This window comes from Drosophila ficusphila, unplaced genomic scaffold (genome assembly GCF_018152265.1).
Source record: "Drosophila ficusphila isolate 14025-0441.05 unplaced genomic scaffold, ASM1815226v1 contig_791, whole genome shotgun sequence".
In the NCBI taxonomy this organism is placed as follows: domain Eukaryota; kingdom Metazoa; phylum Arthropoda; class Insecta; order Diptera; family Drosophilidae; genus Drosophila; species Drosophila ficusphila.
Genome location: NW_025064737.1, coordinates 1,364,826 through 1,390,170, shown reverse-complemented (window position 1 = coordinate 1,390,170; position 25,345 = coordinate 1,364,826). Strand labels below are relative to the sequence as shown.

Sequence of the window (25,345 nt, the reverse complement as noted above, 5' to 3'; positions counted from 1 at the left end):
AACAATTTCCAATCGGACTTCGTTTATTGTTTATTCATAAATGTGTTGTACAGTTATAATTATATTACAATTAGGACTAGATTAAATATACAGACGTACATCAAGATTGTTTTACCGATTACACTCTAGCAGAAAACGAATAACTCGGGGCATCCTAAAACTAAGCTATAATACTACAGACGAGTGGTGGTGATGGTGTACATTAGGGTTTCTACTTGGTATAGTTCTGGTCTAGTTTCTAATGTTTTAGTTTTGGATATTCCTTTTGATTCTGTTTGTTTCAGTGTTTTGTCAATTGCTCTGCGTGCTTTTAAGTAAGTTAAGTTTTTCATAAAACCCTGAGTTTAGTTTATGCTAGTCCAATAAACTTCAGCTGCGGCAATGCAAATGTTAATTTAAGTATGTACAGCCCTAGATGAATATGGCACCTCGATTCCACAATTCCTAGCGTTTGATTACAGATTTTGTATGGATGATTTACATTCTCAATTTGCTACGTGTACGACATAATATTTAGTTATTTATTGTATTTCCTTATTTAGTTTGTTTCTGTCTGATCTTCTGTGCATTTTCTATTAATTTATCACAACGAAATGCGTCAATAATTTGGCGGCAACAACAACAACAGCATAACAATAACAATTACTGCACTAAAAAGTGTTCAACTCTGTTTTGTTGTAGGTGCCGCAAGTGTTAAAGTCGCCGAAGGTGATGAGGTTGCTCCGGAGGTCAGATCATTGCCACCAAGATCGCTGCCCTGCGACTTCATTTGCAACTCCGTCTGCTGTTGTTGTTGTTGTTGTTGCTGCTGCTGCGGTGGCTTTTCGCTGATCACGGGCGTTGAATGTTGCGTCAAAATGTCCGCCGGAATGAGACCCTCCTTGACCCGCTTCTTCTGCTTCATGCGGCGGTTCTGGAACCAGATCTTGACCTGTAAGCGGAGAAAGCAAACATATTTAATATGAGAATTCAATCTAAAAAATACATATTAACAGTTGTTTTTTTTTAACTGATGTTTTAAATATAAAAATTCTTAATCAAGTGAAAATTCTTCGTAAAAGTAAGTTACAGAAAACCTCTTTCAAAACAAACTCTGATCCAATTTTATTTTTCTAACCGCGTGAAACACGTTGATGATTTGAGCCAGACGCAATATTCTTAATTTTGACTGTATTAAATTGAATAAATTTAATCTATTGCCTGCTTTAAATAAACAAACCCTTTTATTTGCTTTCAAATTCATTGCAAGACTAACTGGGTAGACAATGTAACATTTTATAGGGGTATCACAGTTAGAATTGAGTTCAATGATCTTTTTTCATAATATATATTAATTTTAACACTTGTAGTGTTAACATACAAATTGTTGTTGTTTGTTACAAAATTTTTTTTCTTCTCTCCAACTAGTTTTAGTTGCAAAGCTCGATTTCTCACCTGAGTTTCGTTGAGCTGCAGTGTGTTGGCGATTTCGATGCGTCTCGCCCGCGTCAAGTAGCGATTGAAGTGGAACTCCTTCTCCAGCTCGGTCAGCTGCTTGTTGGTGAAGTTCGTCCGGCCGGAGTTGTTGGTGCTGCTGGAGAGGCTGCAGCTGCTCAGTCCGGATCCGGATCCGTTGCCCAGACCCACGCCCATGCCGTTGGGATGGGCGCTGCCCGCCGCCGCATTGTTGGCCATCATCAGGGAGTTCTGCACGGCCAGGACGCCTCCGATCCCAGAGGATCCGTTTCCCCCCACGCCCACAGGACCGCTCACGACACCGCTGCCCCCTCCCCCGCCACCGCGGCACATGTCCAGCTGCCCATTCATCTGGTAGTCGTGTATGCTGGCAGGTAGTTTCGGAGCTGCAACGGTAAGGAGGAGGTTTGTGAGACACACTTTGCGAAATTGTACATGAGCTTGATTTTAATAATCATCGTAATGGTGTTAAAAACCAAGAATCGATTTAAGAAATGCTGAGCAAAAGATACTAAAAGACATTTTAAAGGTGCCGTCACAAAAAAAAACCTTTAAATTCAAAGTTGGTGCTTAACTTTAATAGAATAAATGCAGTTTCCAGTGTAATTCTGGTTTATGTGCCTGCCTTTGTTGTGGTTTCACAGAGGACAAGGGGAGTGAGGTTCAGGTGAGGCGGGCAATCCCTTAACGTTGATCTTTAGCTGTCGCAGCTAATCATTGTGAGATTTTTGACCCTCGGCTGCTCATCCTACCCTCTTCCCAAACTCTCTCTTTCCCATTTGACTTTCGGTTTGTTTGCGTGATTTTGCATTTTATTCATAATTTGACATGCGCCCCGTGGCTAAAGCCGACGATGATGAAAATAATTCCTTTTGGCCGTTTGCCTTTCTATGGAAGGATTTAATGCGCTCAATAGGTTTGTTTAAAAATATTGGGATTATCCTGACAGCGGGCATTCTGTTCCCTAACTTGTATCTTCTGATTATAAGTTTAACTCTCACTTTGTTTTGTGGGAGGTTTGGGTATTACAATATTTGTGGAATCTAAAGTTAATCCGGAAATTTCTTCAAGACATGCTGAGTTTTAGCAGAGCGGATAATTGCAGAATTTTGAAAACAAAAGTTCTGCAAATGCCTAAAATGTGATCTTTAAAAAACGTCTCTTCTATATAAGGTTTATTGAGCGACCAGTAGTCAGGTGTATAAATCGCTGGCTCTGGAAGCTCATAAAAAACCTTTTAACACAGTCATAAATCTAAAAGAACATTCCTTCAGCATAAATCAATTAATAAGCATTATGCGACCATCACACAACAATCTCAAGAGTTTCTTATGGCTCGATGATGACGGCCATGAAGTTGAAAGGTGCCGATCGGTGGCAATATTAATATGAACTGCCCGATCCCGTTTAGTTATCGAGTTGGCTTAACCGTTTTTAGGCAATTGGCCGCTGCGAGTGCAATAAATCAAACCAGAAGCCACGAGCAATAAATAAGTTTTACAGAGCCGAATGAGTGATGAATTTATGACTGCTCCTCTAAGTGCCACCGATCCAAAATTGGCATCCAGTCGAAATATCCGCACTGTAGCTGGCGCGCACCTTTCGGGGATTTGGGAACTGTTTGCGCGGATCGATCGATAAGTGGCAAGTCGGACTGGAAACAGTCCTCCTCCTATCGTAATGCACACAGGAATGTCTAAGAAAACAAGCCCCAGGATTACCGCGCCGAGTGGCTTGGGCTACATTTGAATTTTCCCGCAAACAGGCAAACAAAACTAAGCAAACGCGGCGGCAGTTGCACAGCCAGTCAGTTACAGTCACAGTCGCAATCTAAATCACCTTCACATTCACATTCACGGTAGCAGTTACAGCAGCAGCGACTGTGACAGTTGGGAGTTGCTGCATTCCGGTTCGACTATCAATTTGCCGCCGCCAATCGCTGAACAGTGGTATAGGAATAATGGTAATTCCAATATCTCTTATTTTGTATAGCTTATGGCTTAGCTACATCTAAAACTACAATTTAAGATAAATTAACCTTTTCTCTTCCAATTAAAAATCCTTTAGTTTCTCTGTTGTTTTGCCACATGATATAATTTGTTAAGATTTTTTTTTAAATGGTACAATTACATAAAATCTATAAGTGCATAGAATGTATCATTATTTAATATATCACTAATCGTAGTGTCAAAAGCTTAGTTTATCTGAAGAATGTTTAAGTTTACATAGAAAGTAATTCAAACAGTTTTAAAATGTGTAACAATTTATACTATGAAATGTATTTCAATATTCCAAAAAAAACTATCAAAGATGGTAAAACTTCTTTGGGCATAAATTATTAAATCGCTGTGCACATATCTGGCTTCACTGTGGCACGGTGCGGCCTCCGTTAGTGGCACGGCTGCCTCAGCCGCTGCTGGTGTCGCTCGGGTTGTCAAACATGTCGCGGCCAGTTGGCGGCACTGTCGCTTTTGTCCGGCGCCAAACGATATCTGCTTTGTAATATTAGTTTTAGAGAGCATTATCGAGGGATCGCTTCCACTTCACTGCTCCGAATGCGGCGGGGTCAGTGGGGAGAGGAGAGGGAGGAAGAGGGACAGGGAAGGAGCGATGGAAAGTAGGGAAACTCCGCGGCTAACAGATATCCCACCCCCTCCCGGCTGAAGGCCATCCCGAAGGGGGTGGGTGGCACGGTGGGCTGGCACCATGGCGCTTAAGTGACACTGTTGACAATCAATGTAAACAAGCGGAGTCGCTGCTGCAGCATTTTCCAAAGGGGCGGATGGGCAGGATCGGAAAAGGGGGTGAAGTGCAACAGCTAGGGGCGCCACGCGGAGTCAACGTAATTCGATAGCATCTCAACTAGCGGTAATTACAGTTGCAGGCTTAACCCAGTCAAACGATTGTTGACTCTTGCATATCTACATGTTCATCACTCGAATCTCAGTTGAAAGGGAATTATGGGAAATCTTAGCCAGGTCAAATGAGGTGTTATTGAGCTTAGTTTAAGTTCATTTAAAGTTCGCTTTGGTCAACGTTCAGGTAAAAATTACAAAATTATAGAATTACTCTTTTAGAAATGCGCTTTTCGGTAAACAAAAATATTTGAAATGGGCTTAGCTCTATTAAACATTTGGTAATTCTTGAAGTGTTGGTTTTACCTATTGTCTGATGACCATTAAATTTAGATCGCAATAGTCTACTCCCTGTCCTTGAATTCCACGCCTCAACCAATGTTCCCTGGGTACGTGAGTCATCCGCTGGAGAACGGCCATTTTGAAATGATATAATGATATTATCATTTCTATTATGCAGGCGCCACTGCCACTTTACGGAGATCCCCACTCGCACACACTCGCGCACTCGCTGGCAATCTGTGAGTCCGGGTGGCATTACATGGGGTCCGTTTTGGGGAGATTAAGTGGGCCTGAGGCCGTAGAATGGAGACCGAAGACCGGAGAGCCGAGACCGGAGACCCGAGACCCGAGACCGAAGTGCGTGGAACGCCGTCTGGCCGGCGGCTCAATTGATAATAATATTTAATTCGAGTGCAAATAGAAAATTATATTTCAATTAAAAGTAAATTGTTTTAATTGTTGATTAAACACAACATCAACTTCAACGTCATGTGGCAAAACTTTCGAGAACCGACTCTGTTTTCCTAATCTGAGGGCAATAAAAGTGCACAGAAAGCTGGCCGAAATATGCTGACGATCGGTGGCATTAGTGACGATGTGATGGATCACCTGCGGTAATTTATGGCCCCCAATCGGAAAGAAACTAAAGTGCCAATATATGCAATAGGCAGTGGCTGTTTTATTTGCTTTATACGGGACAGATGTTCAACTCCGATGACCAGAGGTCAGTCGGCACTAATTGAGTTGGAAATCTCGGTCGAAACCCCTTTCGGGGGAGGGTTAACCCAGCTAATTAGGCACAGCCAACACTCTTTGGCTTCTCGGAGTCCCAACTCCGGACCCTCGGACTCTGACTCTGACTCTGACTTGACTAAACAGCTATAATCCCGTCGAAATCCACGAGCCATGTCCATTCATTCTGTCAGTTTTATTGGCCGCCTGTCAACCAGTGACTTTTTCCACATGTCATGCGATGATGCAGTCGTATCTGGGTATCTGGGTATCGGGGTATCTTGGTATCTACATTTCAAACACGAATCGTGAAATGCACAAAAACCGAATTCTCATAATTGTATCTACATATCATGGTTCCCCAAAAAATCCAGCTCTTTGCCACAAAGGTGGAGCTAAGTTTTCCAGCTTAATTGAAAGTTTTGTATGGGCATAGCAGACGTCCCGCGGCTTATTAGTCACGATGTCTAACACACATGGAAATTGTTCGACACAGGGCTCGAAGATTTTGAAAGAAATCCCAAAATGAAACCAAACTTGCTGTCAGTCTGAGTCAGATATTACCCTTCCAGTGGGTTTTGGAAAATGTCTCAACTGGCGCCCGAGCAACAATTTCTTAATCTTGTTAACTGTGTTTTCTGTCTCCCCGGAAGAAGTTTTCAATTTCTTATCAAACATCTTCGTTCGAGCTGGTTGTGTGTCTGTCTGTCAATCGGCTTGTTTACCTTTCGGAAAATTATGTCGCCGTCACACATAACACAACACAACACTAAACTCGATTTAAATATTTACACAGATACTCGAATGCACATATTTGTGTTATCTTAATAGCAACGTTTTGGCTACTGTTTTCTGTTTATTCTACTTTTATTTTCTGTTCTATAGATTACGCTGAATTCCGGTAGCCATCTGATAGACCCGAAAATCAAAATTGTCGACATTGTTTGCACTACATATTTTTGGCGATAACAAATTGCTCAACATGTGTTTTTGAGGAGAAAATTAAATTATGTATGTTGAATGCAAGAAATTGAGAAAGAGTTGTTAGTACTTTTAAAATGGTTTGGCTATGACAAAATTGATTGGCATTTAAAGTAATACATAGATAAAAAGAATGTTCAAAATTAAGACTTGGTATTATGATCAAAATAATTGTTATTCTAATCTAATTTTGTTAAGCAACTAACAACTTATAAACTTATGTAGTCTTGTCAAGAACGTGTCTTCCCCTTAGTATTAATAAAGCGTTATATTGCGTGAAATAAGTTTAGTTGAGTTTGACAATTATTTGGCAGATTATCTTTCACTGCTTGGGCGATAATTGGCTCGAGTGGTTTTCTTATTTCCCAGTCGATAGCAGTGCCTACACCACATTTCCAACTAAAAGTTTTTTTAAACATATTATTTGTTGCTGGGTATTTATTTTTAAACTTAGACTAAAGTGTTTTGGTTAACGCGTGTATTATTAGAAGTGAGTAAGTGAAATTACTGATTCCAGGGGGTGGGTGAAAGAGAAGGGGGTTGGTTTCTCATTTGTGTGAGTTACAGCTGCTCTTTCGGTCTTGTGTTAATTCAATTCAATGGCAGCAGCAAAAAAAGTAAAATCTTAATTCGAATAATACATTCTGACAAGATGACGGATCACCAAACGAAAATGCACGCACACATGTGCAGATGTGTGGATGTTCATAGTTTCCCTTTTGTATTCGTACATAAGTACCGAGTATATACGGACATTTGCTCAAGAGCTGTTGAAATAAGGGTGTTCGATAGGGTCTAAGAAAAAAAGGAAGGAATAAAAATGGCTGCCAAATGCCAAAAAAAAAAAAACAGAAATGTGGGCTGGCACACATAGAAGTACACAGATATATATGTATTTGTATGTATTTACCCCAGTTGGATGTGCGTGTGGCTGACAGTCAACACTTTGAGTGGCTCCACTTGACATGGCCCTTCCCCATTCCACAGCCGCCACCCCCTCCCCTTCCTTTCCTCTCCTCCACTTTTGATGATTTAATTCAATTAATGCTTCATTCGCTCGCACACACGACCAAGTCGCCTATATTCGCACACACCAAGTATTTGCAAATTAAAATGTCAACAAAACAAATTTCAAAACATTTTGCCTCTCAAGCGGTTGGCAAGAAAAAGGTTGCTGCTTTTGGTCCTTTGGCTGGCTTTAAAAGAAATATTTTTCGACAATGATGCTAATGTCATCATCAATCTTCGTGCCTGCCGTGGAAATTCGTGCAGACAAGACGCCGAGCCTCAGACTGTCGCCTTCAATACTGTCCGTATATCGGCGAAGGCGACGGCAACGGCAACGGCGACTTGGCTCGTAGGCCTCAGGTTTACTTTGGATTTCCACGAGTCCCCCACGAAAAGCGTATGAAATTTTCATTAGACAAATTAACAAATTTTACTGACTGGTGCGAAGGGGTGTGCGGTGGTTTTTCGGGGCTTCAACTGAAGCATTAGCCAAACTGGCAACTGACTTGACTTGTTTACATGAGATAATTTCTATATAATAAATCATTTTTCTTCCTCTGTGTGTTTTTTGCTTAGCTGTCCTTACAAAATTGAGATTTTAATTTTATTGTTTATTTTTTGTGTTTTTTGCTTGTCCTTGGATTGGAACTGTCACACACAAAAGTTACGGGGTTTAGAAATTACTTGGGCAGAAATTCGTGAATCATGTGGTTCAAAGTTCTCTAGCCAATCGCACCTAGTTGCATATCTAATTTAGGTTACTTATTTGGAAGAGACGGAGGAAGCGTGAGAAGTTGTTTTAAAACACGTTGGTAAGCTTGATACTAAAATCAAGTATTTCACATAGAGTATGACTCAAATAAATTGTTTTTTAACGGGCTTCAGGCAATTATGAATTTGGCGTTGAAGAATCATTTTAAATGGGTACTTTCCAGACTTAGTCATGACATATTAAAACAATCAGCAATTTAGACAAAGCCCGCTCTTAATTTTCGACAACGCTTCAATTTACCTCCCATCAACTCTCAATCATCATCGAGTAGAAGCTTTTCAATCTAAACTAAGCCCGTATGGGGTCGTACTGTTAATGCCCTAATACCACCCTTCTGTCCTAGAGAACGGGCCTAAAGATAGATAGGCTACATCCATCAGTCGGCCTCGCTAGCGCTCGAAATGAAAACTAAATAAATCAAGTGGAATCGCCGGCCAAGTTGAAGTTCAGGCGTTCATGGCTAATACCTTTCTGGCCACTAGAATGTCCACTTTAAAGCCGCCCGCTGTCCACGTTGTTATCTGCGGGTTGGTGGGGCAAATCGGGTGAATATGTTGGATCGGAGGGCGTGGTGGACACCTTCCCTAATGTGCCCCGATATCGACGAACGGAATCCAAAGCGAGAGCAGTTAAATTGGGAACAATAATGAAAACCAACAATGGGACTTCAAATTGACAGCTTTCGTTTACCATTTTATCTACTGTTCGAGTTCGGAGAGAATTTTTGTAATGAAATCACCTTCGCACACCGGCACACTGGGAAATCAAGACAATTGTAGAGCTCTGGGGCTCAGAGCGGTCCCTTTGATTCGCAGATCAATTGCTAAATGCTCGAGCTTTTTTACCAACTATTCAAAGCGCGCCGCAGAGCAAAGTTTTCATTGCCCGAACCATTTGTCTCATTGTCTTGGTCGATTTTTGGGCGCGAATCAGTTTGGGAACAGCTTAAATTGTTGGCCGACTACTGTTTGTCTCGTCAAATGATTCATTAGGTCACAAAGTATTTTGTTTACTGCTGCCGCTTACAGCGAAACTCCATTTGCGTGGAATGGGGTTTTGCCTCCCGAAACACAGGCTACTTGAACTTGAACGGAGTGTCTGCTTCCTACTAAGTGTTTCTATTAAAAAATTGTTATTTATAGAAGGATTAATAATCAGAATCAAAAGTACACAGATTAAACCAATGCGAAAATTCTGTTTTATTTTGTTGGGTTCTGAGAAGTGAAATGGTTAATCTATTCTATTCACTTTTACTACCAAATGTACAAGTGAATTTATTTTTAGTAAGCCCAACTAAAAATAACGTTGAATTTGGAAGGTAATGAGCCTAATCACAGAAGTCCCCGCCACAAATAAATCACAATCAATTAGTTATGTAGTGATAACCCTATCAGTGCAGTGACCATTGAAACACGAAAGTTCTCTGGAAAATCGAAAGACTACGATGACTTTGTGCAATTTCGCAAACGGAAGGGAAGGAAAACAAAAGGCAAAGCCAAACGATATTGAGCCGCATTTATCGTTGATATCGACGTGGAGGGAGTTGAGTGTGTTTGGGCTTGTGTCACAGCACGTAACGCGATACTTATATAATTTACTAAATTATACACTTGAAAAGTATTAAGGCGGCCAGCGACGTCGAAGGAAACGGAATACGGGGCGCCATGGATATGTAGAGAACCTTGGGCCAACGCCAACCGAATGCAAACAGCAGATAAGATATCCGTATCCTCCGCATTTGGCGCACTGTTTGCACCAAATGTCCGCTCAAGGCAAACAACTCCACGCAGATATACCCACATCACTGTGTGTGTTTGTGCTTAATATTACATAACTCGGCGCAAGGAAGGACATCGGAAAAGCGCACCCCCGATGGGATATCCTTTAATGCAGCGGTGGTTGGGCTGAGACACATTATCGTACAATGAATTTGGTCGGGTTCCCTATTCTCTTTCAATCGATTAAGGAAATGATAAACGTGAGTAAACGGGAAAAAGATTTCAAAGTATTTTTCAATGGATTAAATAAAAGTAAATTAAGTCTTATAAAATACTAACTATATTTAAATAAAGTTTGTAGAAATGGAAAAAGTTTTCCGAGAATTAAAAATTGTCTCAAATAAATAATTTAAAAAGGATCTATACTATTTGTATTTAGATGCGCAATGCAACCAACTTTATTGTGTCGGAATTATTATGAATAGTGAATCATCTTAGTTTCTTAACATTTAATTTATAAATAGTTAAGCTCTCTCAGCTGATCAAAATAATATATTTCCCTTCTGTAGAAATATTTTATTAACCCTCGGACTGGATACCCTCTAGTTCGTATATCGGATATACCGTTTAAGCTCGTTCTTTCATTTTGGGAGCAGCTCTTCAGGTCTTTCCCTTTCCAATCCCCGCTGGCTGTCACGCGGACTGGACTAATGTGCTTCTCATGTTGTCCCCAGAAACTCGCCTGGAATCGAGTCAAACTTTATGAAAACTGACATTTTAGGTGTGTAAATGTCACTGAGGCAGTGCAGAGCGAGTTCGGTTAGCTGTGGAGGCAACTGGGAGTGCGATAGGGATTCGGGTCCAAGACTGACCCTTTCCTATTCCACTTAAGTGGTAATTATTGTAAGTACTGCCGGGGGCTTATCGGCTAACAAATCGATTCGTTGATCGTTCGAAAAAGTCAAAGGCCAAGACTAGGCTCCTTCGGGTTCTGGGGTTTCCCTGGGACCCCTCAACCCGGATTGGGGGGTGTGGAGAAGGGGAAACACAGGGGGAAAGAAATTTAATAATACGCTTTCAAAAATGTTAACTCAGCGCGCGCCAGCGAACAAAATTTGTCACGACACATGCCATACATTTTTGGACCCGGTTTGGTCTTTTTTTGGTTATGGTTGAGGTTGGAGAAGGTTTTTGAATATTTCAGCTAGAGATGGAAACGTGAGAGGGGAGGAAGGCTGTTCAAAGGTTAGGGGGCATTAATAAGATTAGGTTTGGGGTAAATGTTTAAATAAAAATGAAAAACAAACAAAATTATAATGGAATTTATATCAAGTAAAATGTTAATAGTGATGTTATGTTGCTTATTTAAATATATGTTGTTAAAGTACAAGTGGTTTTAAAAAAAACTAATGTGGATTAAAAGATTAAAAGATATTTAATGGAATATTCATAATGAAACTAAAATTGTCCTAAGCATGTGTTTGTAAAAGAGTGACTTATAGAATGTGACTTCAATCACTTTTGTTAGAGAATTTCGAAAGATTTTTTAGAATATGAAAAACTAATACTGTTAACATTTAGCAAGAAACCACTTCCTGCGATCCTTAAGCCAGTTAGCTTATTACCCAATTTAAAATTTAACATAAACTAAATTTTAGGACAATATTTTTTACATTTTTTTTAATGATTTAGTATGATTGGGTTGGTAATTCAATGTGATAATATTTTACAAATGTGAAATGGGTTTTGGAATTCATGATAAACTGGCGGTCCCACTTGTTTTTATGGTCTCCCAAAAATTAGTTTTAAAAAAGAAGAAAACATAGAGGATCTCTATATCTCTAGTTGGTAGATCTGATACCAAACCGCTCACGCTGCGATCTCTAGGCCAGTGGGCTAACTAGCCCCTGTGACGGACCCCGGCCACTCACGATGACGATGTCGGTGACAGACAGGCGGGCGGGGCTCCCGGCCGAGCTCTCAGTTCTGTTCGGTTAGGTTCAGCTTGGTTCGGTTCGGCTGGGCTTGGGCAAGCGTTTGATGTTATCTCGCATTCCTGGTGGTCACTTTTCTATCCACAATATCATTTCATTTAAATAGTGTGCCTCATTTTTTGTGCGAGGGTTTTTGTTTCGGGGTTCTCGGTCGCCGCTCGCTGGCTTGGATATCTTACCAATTTTTGTTTTGAAATGCACGTAATTAATTCATTTCGTTTTCATTGTGGCACATTCGTCGCTCTTCGGGCCGCGTCGCGTGTTGGTGTCAAGAAATATCAAAACATCACATCAAATAAATGTTGAATACCCCAAGCGAATGGCCCCTGCCACTCCTCCTCCCCTGGCCCAAACTTCTGGTGGCCCAGAGAACTAACACCTTTTGCAACGTTTTGGCCAAAAGTTTTCTGTTTTGTTCGTTTTTCCACCTACATTTATGTTAATTCGAGTTTCCTTCACTTTTGTCAGCTATTTTCATATTTCATATTTTCTGAGCGCCAGCTTTGCGTGTGGAAATTCCCACCCGCCTCTCCGGGGAGTGGGCGAAACTGTCGAACAAAGTGGTAGATCGTTTAAAAAACAATAAAACACGAACAGAAACAGAGCCAGCCGAGAACTTCCAGTTGCCAGGCATTAATTAAACTGTTCAGCCACAACAAGGCCGAAACCGCCTCAATGGGAACTTTTCAATTATGTCGGGGCCCATCAAAAGGCTAATAAAAATAAACAGAATTATCACTATATCAGGTCGTAAAACTTTAGCTGGGTGCTAATAAGGGATAGATGCATAGATAGGCAGGTAAATCAATGAAACGAAATGGTTTGGGTAAAAACAAAACTGTTTTAAATGAGTGGTTCAAAGTATTGAAAACAGCTTAAAAAAACAAAAATCACTCAATCGAGGTAACAAGATTTAAGATCTATTATTTACATCCAACCTATCGTCTATGGTATTCTAACATTATCTATAGGTTTCCCCTTAGCATAGCGTCAATTCACTCCACTCAAATCTCGCATAATTCCTACGTAAACGCTGAGTTCCTAAGACTTCTAAATACTTTAACCCTGACATTTGAATGATGGATAAGTTTTTGGGTTCCCTGCTTGGTTTATTTTGTTCAACTTTAGCTAATTTTAGTTTTATCTAGGTGTCATCATAATCGTGTCAAGAGCTCTTTCGAGATTTCGCACATTGATTGATATTGGTAACCGAAGAAGTAGAAAGTTCTCCGTGTGTATTTGTGGATCCTAAACCAATGCCTAGTCAGTGACAAATCCCTGTAAAAATGTCCATTAATCTTTATGGCAATGGGAGCAACTGCGACTGAAGATCGTGGTCTGGTTACTGGAAAATGCTGATTAACACATTAGAGAACTCTTTGCATCGAAGACTGGTCAGCGCACATCCAGTCGGGATGTGCGTCTGCGTTGTGCGTGAATGCCAATATGTCGAACGCTACCATTTATAACCATGATTGCTGATTATGCTGTTTCCTTGCCTGAAAATGGATGACATGACAGATGGACCCAAGCATGTGCGCGGAGCTCACAGCGAGCAGCATTTCGTGGCATCCAATGCCCAGCATCCAGCCTCCATCCTCCAGTATCCAACAACCAGCAACCAACATGAAGCAACAAGGGATTCCAGGGGAGCCGCGAGGCAGCAGATCATTGCTCAGTGACAGTTCGGTTGCAGTGAGGCTCAAACGAGAGACTCTTATTTAAATAATCATTTTTTCTGACAGCCAACTTGACTTCCATTTCGAGTTCGGCATGCCGAGGAGCAGCCCCTGCCCCCCAATTCCTCCCCCCTTCCCCTTCGTTCCAAGTTTCATTCTGGACTCGAGCTGCATCGCCCCACCGCTGGCTGCACGCTTTAATTGTTTGTTTGACTTGCGGTCGCCCCTGCGACACCCAGAGAAAATTCAATATTCCAAGTCGATAATCATAAGAAGTTGGAATTTGGTAATAGAAATTTTAAATTAAAAGAAAACTATTTAATTCTGTGTTGTTTTTTATACGGGGATATCTTATTTGGATTGCAAACTGTTTCTAGTTGTTTTTTTCCAGAGTTATATGTGAAAGAATAATTTTGTACATTATATGTTGGAATACGAAAAAGGAATTATTGCTGAAAGCAGTTAAAGTCCTTCCCTTATTGGTAATATACTATTGTTTGTTGATTTGATTCTCGCTATGTTAAAAAATTAGGCTCCTAAGTGAAACCAAATGAAAAGTTGTAATGAGCTTGGAGGCATATTGTAAAATCTTTTTTTTATAAGAAATTTGAATGCTGTCCAACAACAATAATAAATAAAAAACTCTTTTGCTAAACATGGATGGATTTTAATAAAAAGAAGGTGTTAGTATTTCAGGAGAACAATTAAAAGTAATCAAAAGCATATCGTAACTCAACTATAATAAGGGACTGTTGTATAATAACTTTTTTTTTCTGTGCAGTCCACAACCCTCCGCCCCTCGCAGCTCCCCATCTTAGCGCCTGGTTCCACTTGCACGCGTCATTCGAGGGGCTTTGGGGATCGTATTTGGGTCTTGAGGCGGTTCGGTTTTGGGTGCGGCGCGTGGGGATCTCGGATCGGAGATCTGGGATCTCTGATCGGCTGCCTTCGGCCCGGGCCTCTGTGGCGTCGTTTAATTGAAAACGATGCATGTAAATGACACTTTTCAGCATTAATAAGCAAATATTTGTATGATTATTGGTGTAGCCAAGGGATTAACGTTTGAACTGTAAGTGGTCCGACGCTCGATGCTCCGATATCAGCGATCAGCGTCAGTTGTGCAACTCAAATCACGAACAGGTTAAGTGCATTACCAAGAGGCCCACAAACGCACTGAATTTGGTCAACAGGTTTGGGGGACGGATGGAGTATTTCAATGTGGGTAGCAGAATTTTGTGTACAAAATAAATAAAGGATAATATTTTAATGGAAGTTTTGAACAATTTTGTACGTTGAAAATATATTAACTTTAAATAAATAAAGTCATAAAGAATAATGTGCTCAACGAAATATTGAAATTTTAATTTAAAAAAGTTTAGTCTGTGTTAAGAACTCAACTTTTCTACTTTAAAATTTTTTGCTTTAAATAAAATCTATATTAAATGTGGCTATATAAAGCTATTTAAAATCCAGGGCTAAGCTTTAATTTGTATGACCATTTAAAAAGTTGTTTATATTTATTTGAATGACCTCAAACTCCTATGAAAGCAATTAAAAGCTTACGCTCGAATTTTTATGCAATTCATGAAAAATCAATAAGCATACTTGTTTTTTCAGTGGCAGCTGCTTCTTTGGGATAATCAACGTTTAATTTATCATATGAATGTATAATGCCTTATTGAAATCTTTTTTTATCAAAGCAAATACATTTTCTTAGCTGGCTAATTCCGAGATACAAAACTCCACTCGGCAATGTGACAAGTGACAACCTGACTGACTGCACAGGCATTGACAAAATTATCTGAAATATGCAAGAAATATGCCAAAAGGAGAGTCCAAAAGAACGGCGAAAATATGGAAGGTGAAGAGGAGATCGGGGAGAATTGAGATACTGTAGCCGGGGGCTGTAGAATGGAGGGGAGGGGGCTAAGCGAAATCTTCGGCGTTTGCAGAGACATTCTTATTTTTAGGTGACATGCCCTCGGTTGGACGTCTTTCTTGACATTTTGTCTGACGCATCAAGTGGCTCTATGTTCGCTAAATTTGCAGTGCTAATTGTTAATATTTTAGTTAGATATATGCGTGTTGAAATAAATTTTGGTAAGTCCACTCGCATTCCTTGTTTAATTGTTGTAACGTTTGTTATTGTTAAATCTGCTTGTCTACGTCATTTTACTCTTGTTCTTATTCGTCTTCTTCGGTTTTCACTGATTGACTGATTCTTGTATTTTGGCCTGTCAATCAATTTGAAAGTCATCGTTTTCTGATATTTTATAATTTATTTTCATTTTTGTTGGCATGCTTAAAGTTCTTTAAATAAACCTTTTGTTTGTGTACAAGAGTGTGTTTATTTGTTTGCATAATTGCTGCCTGATTAGCTTAATATATTCCAAAACCAAATACCTGATCTATTGAGAAAACCCATTAAGTTGACACTTTTTTTACTGTCAGGCAGGGAACAAGCGGAAAGGTGGTAATTAGCTAAATATGTATGTGGTTCTGTAATTACCGAAGGCGTTCCTAAAAGGCACCTCTTGTGTGATTAGTTACCACTAATTATTGAAATATTTTACGAATATGAATGCCTTTTAACAATTTGATCAATTTTAAAAATACCAAACAAACTTTTAGTAACGGTTCCCATCAAGGTATGTTTATTCTAACTATGTTAAGAATTTTAATATAAAATATATCAATATATATTGAGAAACAAAAAGTATAGTATCCAGAATCTCGCTGTTACTGGAACACTTAGCGTTATCATTTTGAAGATTAAGTTTTTGGAGTGCATCTTATGTAGGTTCATATTTTTTAGAGAAATATTATAGTTTTTCGAATCAAAGGGTTTTTTTTTGGTCCACTTTCTATGGCTAGAAGCTTAGTTGTTAAATGAACTAAACTAATTGTTATTTTATCTATACCACACACATTTATTGAACCTCTTCTTCAAGCACAGGAACTTCCCAACTTCTGGAAATATTGATTTTATAGGTTTTTAAGAAATTAAACTTGAACTCTAAATAAAAGTACTTCTCCTTAAAAAAAATACATGAACCCGCAGGCACCCGATTATGGCATTTTTCATTACCTAAATATTCAATAGTAATATGCATTACTCACAAAGTATTTACATTTTTTATAAATTAAACTTGTATAAGTAATACGGTTTACAAATTTTTTTTGTAAGGAACCCCTGTTGCCTTTCCCAGGGTGAATGCCATTCTTGTTACCTATTTTGTAATAAATAATTCATTTGTTTGACTCTTACCTTGCGGCTTGGGAACGTTCCTCTTGAGCTGCATCCACTTGTAGGTGGGAATGCTGCTGGAATGGTTTGGCGATTTTGATTGAGAGCTCGCAGGATGTGCTCCGTTGGAGGCGGAGGCGGTGGAGGAGGAGGTGGAGCTGCCGGGGGAGATGACTCCCCCGCGCTGCTGGCGGCTCATTCCGCCGTTGGGCGACACGGAGGCCTGGTGTTGCTGCTGGGCCGCTGGCGATTGGTTCTGCGGGTGTTGCTGTTGCTGGTGCGCCTGCTGCTGCTGTTGCTGCTGCAGCTGGGGATGCTGCTGGTGCGGGTTGCCGGCCAGGTTGGCCAGGTGTCCGTGGGCCAGGCCGTGGTGCATGTGCGCGTGCATCCCCAGCGAGTCCATGGCATCCAGAGCGTAGCCCCCGGCCAGGTGCTGCTGGTGGTGCCACATCTGCGACTGCGTGGCCTGCTGCATCATGGGCTCCTGCTCCTCCAGCACCAATCCTGGGGCGTAGCTGGCGTGCAGCACGGCGGCGTACTTCTCCTCGATCTGGCCGGCGTAGCCGTGCACCGGAGCCTGCGCCTGCGCGGCCGGATACATGCAGTCCAGGTTGGTGTACATCATCCCGTTCTCCGAGCTGATGATCGCCGCCTGCTGCTGCTGCGTGTTGCTGGTGGCAGTGGCATTGGCCGCTGTTACCGGTGAGCTATTGCTGGGTGGGGCGACGGTGGCCACTGCCGCGGTGGCGTAGTAGGAGTGCACGGAGTCGCTCTCGTAGTATGAGTCCGCCGGGGAGTGGCTGCTGGGGTGCAAAGGCGTGCCCGGATTCCCCGTCGCCGTACTGGTGGTGATGCCGTACTCCGCCGCACTGGGACTGAAAAGGTGCGAGTGCGGATAGAGCTGCTGCTGCTGCTGCTGCTGCTGTTGCGGTTGCTGTTGCACCCCCTGGTGGTTGCCAGTGGGCGGTGGGGTGAGCTGCGCCTGCTGCTGCGGATAGTAGTTGCCGGGTGAGCTGCTCTCGTAGCCGTTGTAGCTTAAGTGCGGCTGGTGCTGCTGCTGCAGCTGCTGATGTTGCTGCTGTTGCTGTTGCTGCTGTTGCTGCAGGTGGTGCTGGTGCTGCTGCGGGGCAAAGTAGCCACTCGCGCTGGCAGCTGCTGTGGGGGTGGTGCCGTAGCCGTCGTAGGCATTGGCATGTGGGTGGTGGTGGTGCGGGTGGTTGCCGTACATGCTGCTTACGTCCATCATATTGTCCAGCCGGAACCGCACTTTCTCCCAGGCTCGGTACACCGGTTAATCACTAACTTCACTTCACTTCTTTGCCGCACAGTTCTTGCAACGATATCGAGTGGCTAGTTCTGCGGAAATTACGCGACGGTCGAGGGCTATCGGTTGGGGGTTTTATCTTTCGAACTGCAAACACGACACCCGATGACGATCACGATGACGACGACGACGACGTGCTGCCTGCGCGCTAACCAAGTCGTGACTGATTACTGGCCCGAACCCGATTTCTTTCAGACCACAGAAACCGCTCGACTTTGGCCACGCCTCCTGCAGTCAACCTGTTGTCTCGCTTTCTCGTATGGGTCTAGTATAGGTGGTGCGACTGTCGTCCCTCTCGCACTCTCTTGTTTCTCGGACAAGCGGCCTTATCAGTGGTTCGGGGGTTAGTCATATATATGTTCACTACCGGTTTTTGGCAGTTGCCGTTTCCATTTAGATTTTCTCGTTCTCTGTTCGCCCGTGTTTTTTGCTAGTCGCCATGGCAGGAGCGGATTGTCCACGACCAAGATGGAAGATCTATGAGTGGCGAGTCGGAGTTATGCAATACCTGGTGCTGATTCTGCTGGGATTATTAGAAGATGGGATCAGCAATTGATATGTTCGCTAATTTTTTTAAAAACACTATTTATGTTACATTTCTGCTAATTAAGACAATTTTTATTTACCATATATAATACCTGTTTATTGGTTTGAAAATAAAAACCAAAAACTCCCTTCGAACTTGACTAAGCCTTGTTAAGAAACTTAAATATAAATTATTGATCTAGGGCAGTAGCTGTAGCTGAATAATTTAAAAATCTAAAAACAAAACAAAAAAACGTTTGTTTTCAACTTCATTAGTTTCGTGCAACTCATCGACTCAATCTCAAGAACATGTAGTTCTTATGTTTTAAATTTATTGGGTTTTATGTTATTTTAAAAATTGAACACCATAAAACGGCATCATAACATCAGGAAAACCCAATAAGATACTATATGCGATTAATATTCTGATATTAAAAAATTTACTTATCTTTTTTTAAAAAAGAGAAAAATTAAAAAGATATGACGGTTTTAGGTATTGTACATTTCAGAAAATGTGTTTGTGTAGTTCATTTTTTTTTAACAGTGAGAACTAAGGATAAAAAGTCCTAAGTTAAACAATATTATTAGAATGCAATCAAATTAAATGTAGATTTATATATACCAAGAGTTTAAACTGGTCATTATCACCCTCAACTCAAAGAATTAGACACAGGATTGCATTTAAATTATGATATTTCCTCTTCATTCAATAAAATTGTATTGAAGTCAACACTCCGCCTCCGAATTCCGAATATTTTTTTTGTACGTCTCAAAAACCACAACCTTTGGGCCCATAACGATATTGCCTGCTAATCCGGCTTTGCCGCCCGCTGATAGTACTAAAAGTTACGCCCCTGACCATGCTCATGTCGACGTCTTGTTTTAACTGGAAACCCAATGTTGTGTATTTGTTTTGTGGTTTTGGCACGTTTTAGCACCTCGCACGAAATTCCCAACTGAATTGACGGGCAGGTAACGAAGAGGAGCAGGCCCGGGAATGGGAATTGGCCACTAGGATTGGAATGGGTTTTGGGAATGGTATCGGGAGTGGGACTGTGACTGTGACTGTGGCCGGGAGGAGCTGCAAACGGATGCTGACTGTGGCAGCTGTCAATCGTCATTTGCACATATGACAGCTCATCTATGGCAGCGCTGTGGAATTTAAATCGTCGTCGAACGGCTTCCCCAACTCCGACTCCGGATTTTACCTCCGAGTTTGACTCTGTCCTGGCTCTGACTCAGTGGGATGCAATTCGTAGGCGCCCCTAAGAGTTATCCGGTGTATGGGTCTGTCACTTGGCAGGGATAGAGATACAACCGTCAGATATCTCCATGCACCTTTCACGCACAATGCATCATCTTTGGCTGTCTGGAAAACTTCGTTGTTCGCTCCTTCCCTCATCGGATTGGGAATTTCTCGTTTTTTGTACAACTTGATTGACATTTTCACAAGTTTTTGTCTCTACGCTCGCTGGGGAACTCGGAGGGGGAGGGAGCCTGGAGTGGAGTGGCCATTCGTTTCGTCCTTTCGGGCGTTCCTGCCCAACGCTCCAAGGTGATTTGTTATATTTTTCGGACAGCAGCAATTAATAGTAACAGGATGTGTGCGAGTGTCTTTCGGTGCACACACATATGTACACAACCAACACACCTCGGCCCAATCCCAAAACTGAAACTGTCCCAGGCGAAGACTACTATATGTGAGGCTGAAATATCCTTGTTTCTGAATTGGGTTGGGATTGGGATTGGGATATTGCCTGTCAGTTGCTGGGGAGGTTGGCGATATTTCCGCTTTGTTTGTTTGTTACGATAATAGTGTTTTTAACAATCCGAAAGAAAAACTCGATTTTGCTTCAAAATGTAACGAAAATATTGCAGAATACGAAATGTTGGGTTAATTCTTGAGTTTTCAATGAAATTCGGGTTTTAATTACTTAATATGCCAGTTTTTTGGTGCAGGATTATGGCTTCCTAATTGTATTGTTTCATTTATTTTTTTTTGTGCAAAGATACCTCAACATTTTCTTTGAGACTACTGTTTTCAATTTATTTAACGTAATGAACTGGCAATTTAAAACTTAACAAATAGAATATGGCCTAATTAATATAATGTGGACTTTACACCGTTAAAGGCAAAACGTTTCTTTCAAAAAATTTAAAGCGATTTGTGCATTTTCGCAATACACAGTATGCAGTAATGTAGTAATGTGTATAAAAGCTAAAGCTAGGAAAGAATAAATTAGCTAAACAATTAATGTTTTGATCACAGTAATAAAAATTCAAATGAAATGGTATTCTTATTAAAATACTTAAAAAAGTTTCCGAGAAAACAGTTTAGTTTTTAAAAGAAACTTAAAATGTCAAAGTTGTTTTTTTCTTAGGTCATCAGAAGTATAAGTGTTTGTTAAACAGGATATGTATATAAACAGGATATTTTTTTTGTTTTGTGTTGTCGAAAATATTTATTGCAAGTAAAGATTTCATTTGTACTCTCCATTAAAAAACAAATTTCTAGTCACTATAATTATTTTTGATCAGAATCTAAATGCACTATATACTAATTGTTTCTCGTTAAAGCCAACAATAAATATATGCCTATCTGTAAAGATCTATCTGTATCACAATCGATTGACATAGACAATAAAAGCCTTTTTCACTTGTTAGTGCATAAGTATGCGTGTCTAGTCGAGCGCTTGATACACCTCATGATTTTAAAGGGATTTGTTAGGCGCGCCATTAACGTCTGTTTAGCGCCATGAAAAGCGTCGGAAGTAAGATATATGGGCTAGATGACGTCTCAAGCAACAACGAGAGGCGTCAAACCTTTACGACCGACCGGAATATTTAAAAACTGACCACAGGCTGACGCCAAGTTGATGGGGGCGCCGCTGAATAGCCCCAAAACTCCAATAACTTGAACTGCCGTCGTTCGATTTACGCTGATTCGATTCGATTTTTTCTAACATAGCTTTGGTGTCTCCCCCTACGGAAGCCCGTATCTGTCCGGTATTTGGTGTCCGTTGTACATTGTCCGTTGTCCGCTGTCCGCTGTCCGTATTCCGCCGGTGTTCGAGACGTGACGTGACGAGTAACTGGCGTAATTGGCACTGCACCAAATTGATGGATTGCCCGGCGCCGACTGTCACCGCTCCAAGAACAAAACTTGGCGGTACTTTTCGGGTTTCCTTTGTAATTTTGGGTAAATCGATATTTGTGCCATTTTTTTGTTTCAGTTTTTTTCTGGGCTTTCGGTTTTGTGCAGCTTTTGACTCTGGCGTTTTGTTCGCTTCTGTAATGATTAATTAATCGAATGTACTTATCAGGCTCTGCAGAGTCGGCGACGGATGCCTGTTGCACGTTGGCCAAGAGTTGTGCTAACTGGTCCGTCGCCTCTTTAATTGAATATAAAATCAGCCGAGACAAGCTCGTTATGTTAATGAATAGCATTTTAAGCTTCCTACCCCAATTAGTTGCTGAATTCATCACATGTTCGTTTTTCGACTGATTCCAAACACCTTCGCGGGGATCTTACCAAGTTTTCCTTGATTGATACCTGTAATTACCGACGCCCAATATTTTTCTGGACTTATGAAAATTCCACAATATAAGTCGGTGGTTTCGATTCGGTGCAATGAGGTCGCTATATACCTTTTTTTATTTTAAGAATGTTTTCCTCTTAATATGCTTTTCATAATATTTACTAAAAAATAATTTTCGAACACAAAAATTAATGAAGAAGTATTGTTAAGATGCGAATTGCACACGAATTTTATTATTGTTTGTGTTCCGCAGTAAAAAATTAATTTTTTTTTTACCAAAACCAGATAGAGGCAAGTTAGGATGAATATAACCTTATTATATAAAACGAATATGTCATACATGCATTTTATGGTGGGTGGTTTTGAGTGCTCTAAATCGTACGTGGGAATATAGTCTCGGTACAATTCTTAGTGTTATTGTCAAATAAACAATGGTTCTCTATGATCCTCCGCAGCTGCAGAAACTCTGGTGAACAATTTTAATTTGCTTGGCAAGTTGTTATAACTACTTATATCTAAATCTGTACTCTAACTATTAGAGTTTATAGACTTAAAGTTTCGAGCGCTTGGACTTCCATAGAAGCTTAAATGCATCAGCGAACAATTATTTTTAATTCAAGTGCGCGGAAAGAAGTGCGAGATTATTAGAGTAAAATATATTTGACTACAAATAAATACAAAAAAAGATTAACGCAATAAAAAAGGAGAACTGAGTAATTTTTATTTTAGGTGAAGCTAATTGTATTTAGCAGCTTACCGAGAAAAGCTTATTTTAATAGGGTAATCTTGATTGCTTAATTTTGTTGTGAACTTATCTAAATAATATTATGATTTCAAATTAATTACTCTGTAGTTAATATATTGAAATCTTAAAAACGATATTACTCGTAGATACATATATACTTCTATATGTAGATATTTTCGGTGTTTCGTTTTTCAGCTGTAATTTTTTATGCTATTTTTATTGCAATCAAACCCTGCATACTTTAAGCATAGTATTCCTAATTGGTTGGACTTCAAACGAAACTTAAATAGTTCTGTGTGTGAGCTAAAAATTATCCTGACTTAACTTTAATCTCTCGTGTAATTGGAACATCATAAACATTGCTGAAGGTCGCGTGAATGACCTTGCCTGTTTAAGATGCAAAATTATGCAAAGCGACACGGAAAAGATAAAAAGCCGCCCGGCATTAAATCAAATCCCATGTAGCAAGAGTCTTTCATTTTTGAATCGGATAAAGTTAAAGCGAGACAACAGTCTGCACGCTCTCTTTATCCGCTTCGCAAGTGAAGCGGGCCAATCGGAAAAGTCTTCTCTGGAACAGCCCCCACTTCTAAAGTATTCTACACAAAATAACAGACTACCCTTGTTTCCCTTGGCGAAACAGAATTTGTGCGCAAAGCAACTCAACTGAAAATAGAAATAATGACTGGGCATCAGTTTTTATTGTTGATTGGCAGGCTTTGGGGGAATGGCGGATCTGCAGTTGAGATGAGTCTCCAGGTGAGAATAAATTTATATAAAAAAAAATTATTTCTTTACGTAAGAAGTGAAATAGGTGAAATGGAGCAAGTTAAAAACAGAAGCAAAAAACACGATGTTTGACCATTTTAAAAGGCGTGCAAACAATGTGTCTAATAATTAACAATTTATAAGCATTTCAGCGACCTTTTTTTATATTTCAAACTATAAAACAACCAAATTTAAGAAAAATAGCACTTAATACACACAATTAATTGCTAGAAATTGTAATTTATCCGTAAATTATATAAAGCGCCATCTGTTGTTCAAAGTAAAGTAAAAATTTTGTTGCATAGTTTTCGGCGTTCATGGTTTCTGATTTGCATTGCATGTTAATACATACTTTTCAAATCTAAAGTCTTAAAATTAAAATGTTAAATTTATACGAAGTAACATATTTTGTAATATTTCGAGGCTTTTAAAAAAAGTTTTGGAAAAGCGAAATATATTATTGTACAATATACTTGAAATTTTTCAAAATAAAAATTTTCTGATATTAACAAATTCTAAGAATTAATTAATATGTACTCAGGAAAACAAATTTTAATTAATTTAATTGTTTTTTGCTAACAAGTTACCAGTTTTTAGTTCGGAATGACTTTGCGGAATTATGGCAGGAGCCAAAATCCCGAATGAAGATGAAAAAGGGTCTGAAAACCTGTCGATTGCCTGATAAACTCGTTGGGCATCTCAGCGCCAATTAGGCGATCTAGAAAGAGACCGGACCGGAGGTCCCCGCGATGACCTTGTCCAGATCCAGATGCAGGCCACTGTGGCATTGGGTCAACAAGCATTCAGTCTCCTATAAAAGCCGATGGCCAGGCCGAAGCGAAATTGTGTTAAATCAGCAGCCGACAGGAGCAAATCTTAACCATATTCGCGAAATCGTGCTCATCATGTTAAATAAAGTAAGCCTTGTAAATCATATTAAATTGAACCTGATCTGATATCATGTGACCACCCACAGATTGCGTTGTTGTTGACCCTTTTTGGGCTGGCCCAAGCTGCACTACTGCCAGTGAAGAAGTCCGGAAGTGACGACACCTACGAGTTGCATCCACGCTACTCCTTCAACTACGACGTCCAGGACGCAGAAACCGGTGATGTGAAGTCCCAGTCGGAGTCTCGGGATGGAGACGTGGTCCACGGCCAGTACTCCGTGAATGATGCCGATGGCTACAGACGCACCGTGGACTACACCGCCGATGATGTTCGTGGTTTCAATGCGGTGGTGCGCCGCGAACCTCTCTCCAGTGCCGCGGTGGTGGCGAAGCCGAAGGCATCTTATGTGGCCCCCAAAGTTCAGTTGCAGCCTCTGAAGAAGCTGCCAACATTGAAGCCTCTGTCCCAGGCATCGGCTGTGGTGCATCGATCCTATGCTCCAGTGATCCACCACGCCCCAGTCACCCACCATGTGGTGCACCACGCTGCTCCGACGCACTCCTTCGTTTCGCACCACGTGCCGTTGTTGAAGACCTCCGTGCACCACACCCACCATCCGCATGCCATTTCCTATGTTTTCTAGAATCGGTTTCTAAAACTTGAACAAGCTTACCTGAATAAAATACTTTTAATTGAATGTTTAAGCTGTTTATTAGTATCATAAGGGATTACATTATCATTATGTTAGGTTGATAATTATATATCTCAAAATTTTAGTGCAAAGTTATTAACGTTCAAATCGTGAAAATAAATATATATAAATACACATA

General features: G+C 40.6%; 2 protein-coding genes across 2 annotated transcripts; one reads left to right on the top strand and one right to left on the bottom strand.

The window, feature by feature from the left end:
* Positions 1–6: 6 nt before the first annotated feature.
* Positions 7–18,198, bottom strand: LOC108091817 (homeotic protein labial). Its single transcript, XM_017191195.2, has 3 exons — positions 16,745–18,198; positions 1,435–1,841; positions 7–931 (listed from the first exon to the last, which is right to left on the bottom strand). The coding sequence occupies exons 1-3, from the start codon at positions 17,967–17,969 to the stop codon at positions 662–664; spliced, it is 1,902 nt and encodes a 633-aa protein (XP_017046684.1). The 5' UTR covers positions 17,970–18,198; the 3' UTR covers positions 7–661.
* A 6,280-nt stretch (positions 18,199–24,478) lies between these two features.
* On the top strand, positions 24,479–25,158 carry LOC108091770 (pupal cuticle protein Edg-84A). Its single transcript, XM_017191117.1, has 2 exons — positions 24,479–24,541; positions 24,601–25,158. Exons 1-2 carry the CDS (start codon positions 24,530–24,532, stop codon positions 25,156–25,158), a joined length of 570 nt encoding a protein of 189 aa, XP_017046606.1. The 5' UTR covers positions 24,479–24,529.
* The last annotated feature ends 187 nt before the right edge of the window (positions 25,159–25,345 follow it).

Excerpts from the sequence above, each read along its gene's own strand:
- LOC108091817 (XM_017191195.2), bottom strand. The coding sequence starts at position 17,969 with ATGATGGACGTAAGCAGCATGTACGGCAACCACCCGCACCACCACCAC. Across the intron at positions 1,842-16,744 it reads GAACGTTCCCAAGCCGCAAG|CTCCGAAACTACCTGCCAGC; the intron begins GTAAGAGTCAAA and ends TTACCGTTGCAG. Across the intron at positions 932-1,434 it reads TGCAGCTCAACGAAACTCAG|GTCAAGATCTGGTTCCAGAA; the intron begins GTGAGAAATCGA and ends CTCCGCTTACAG.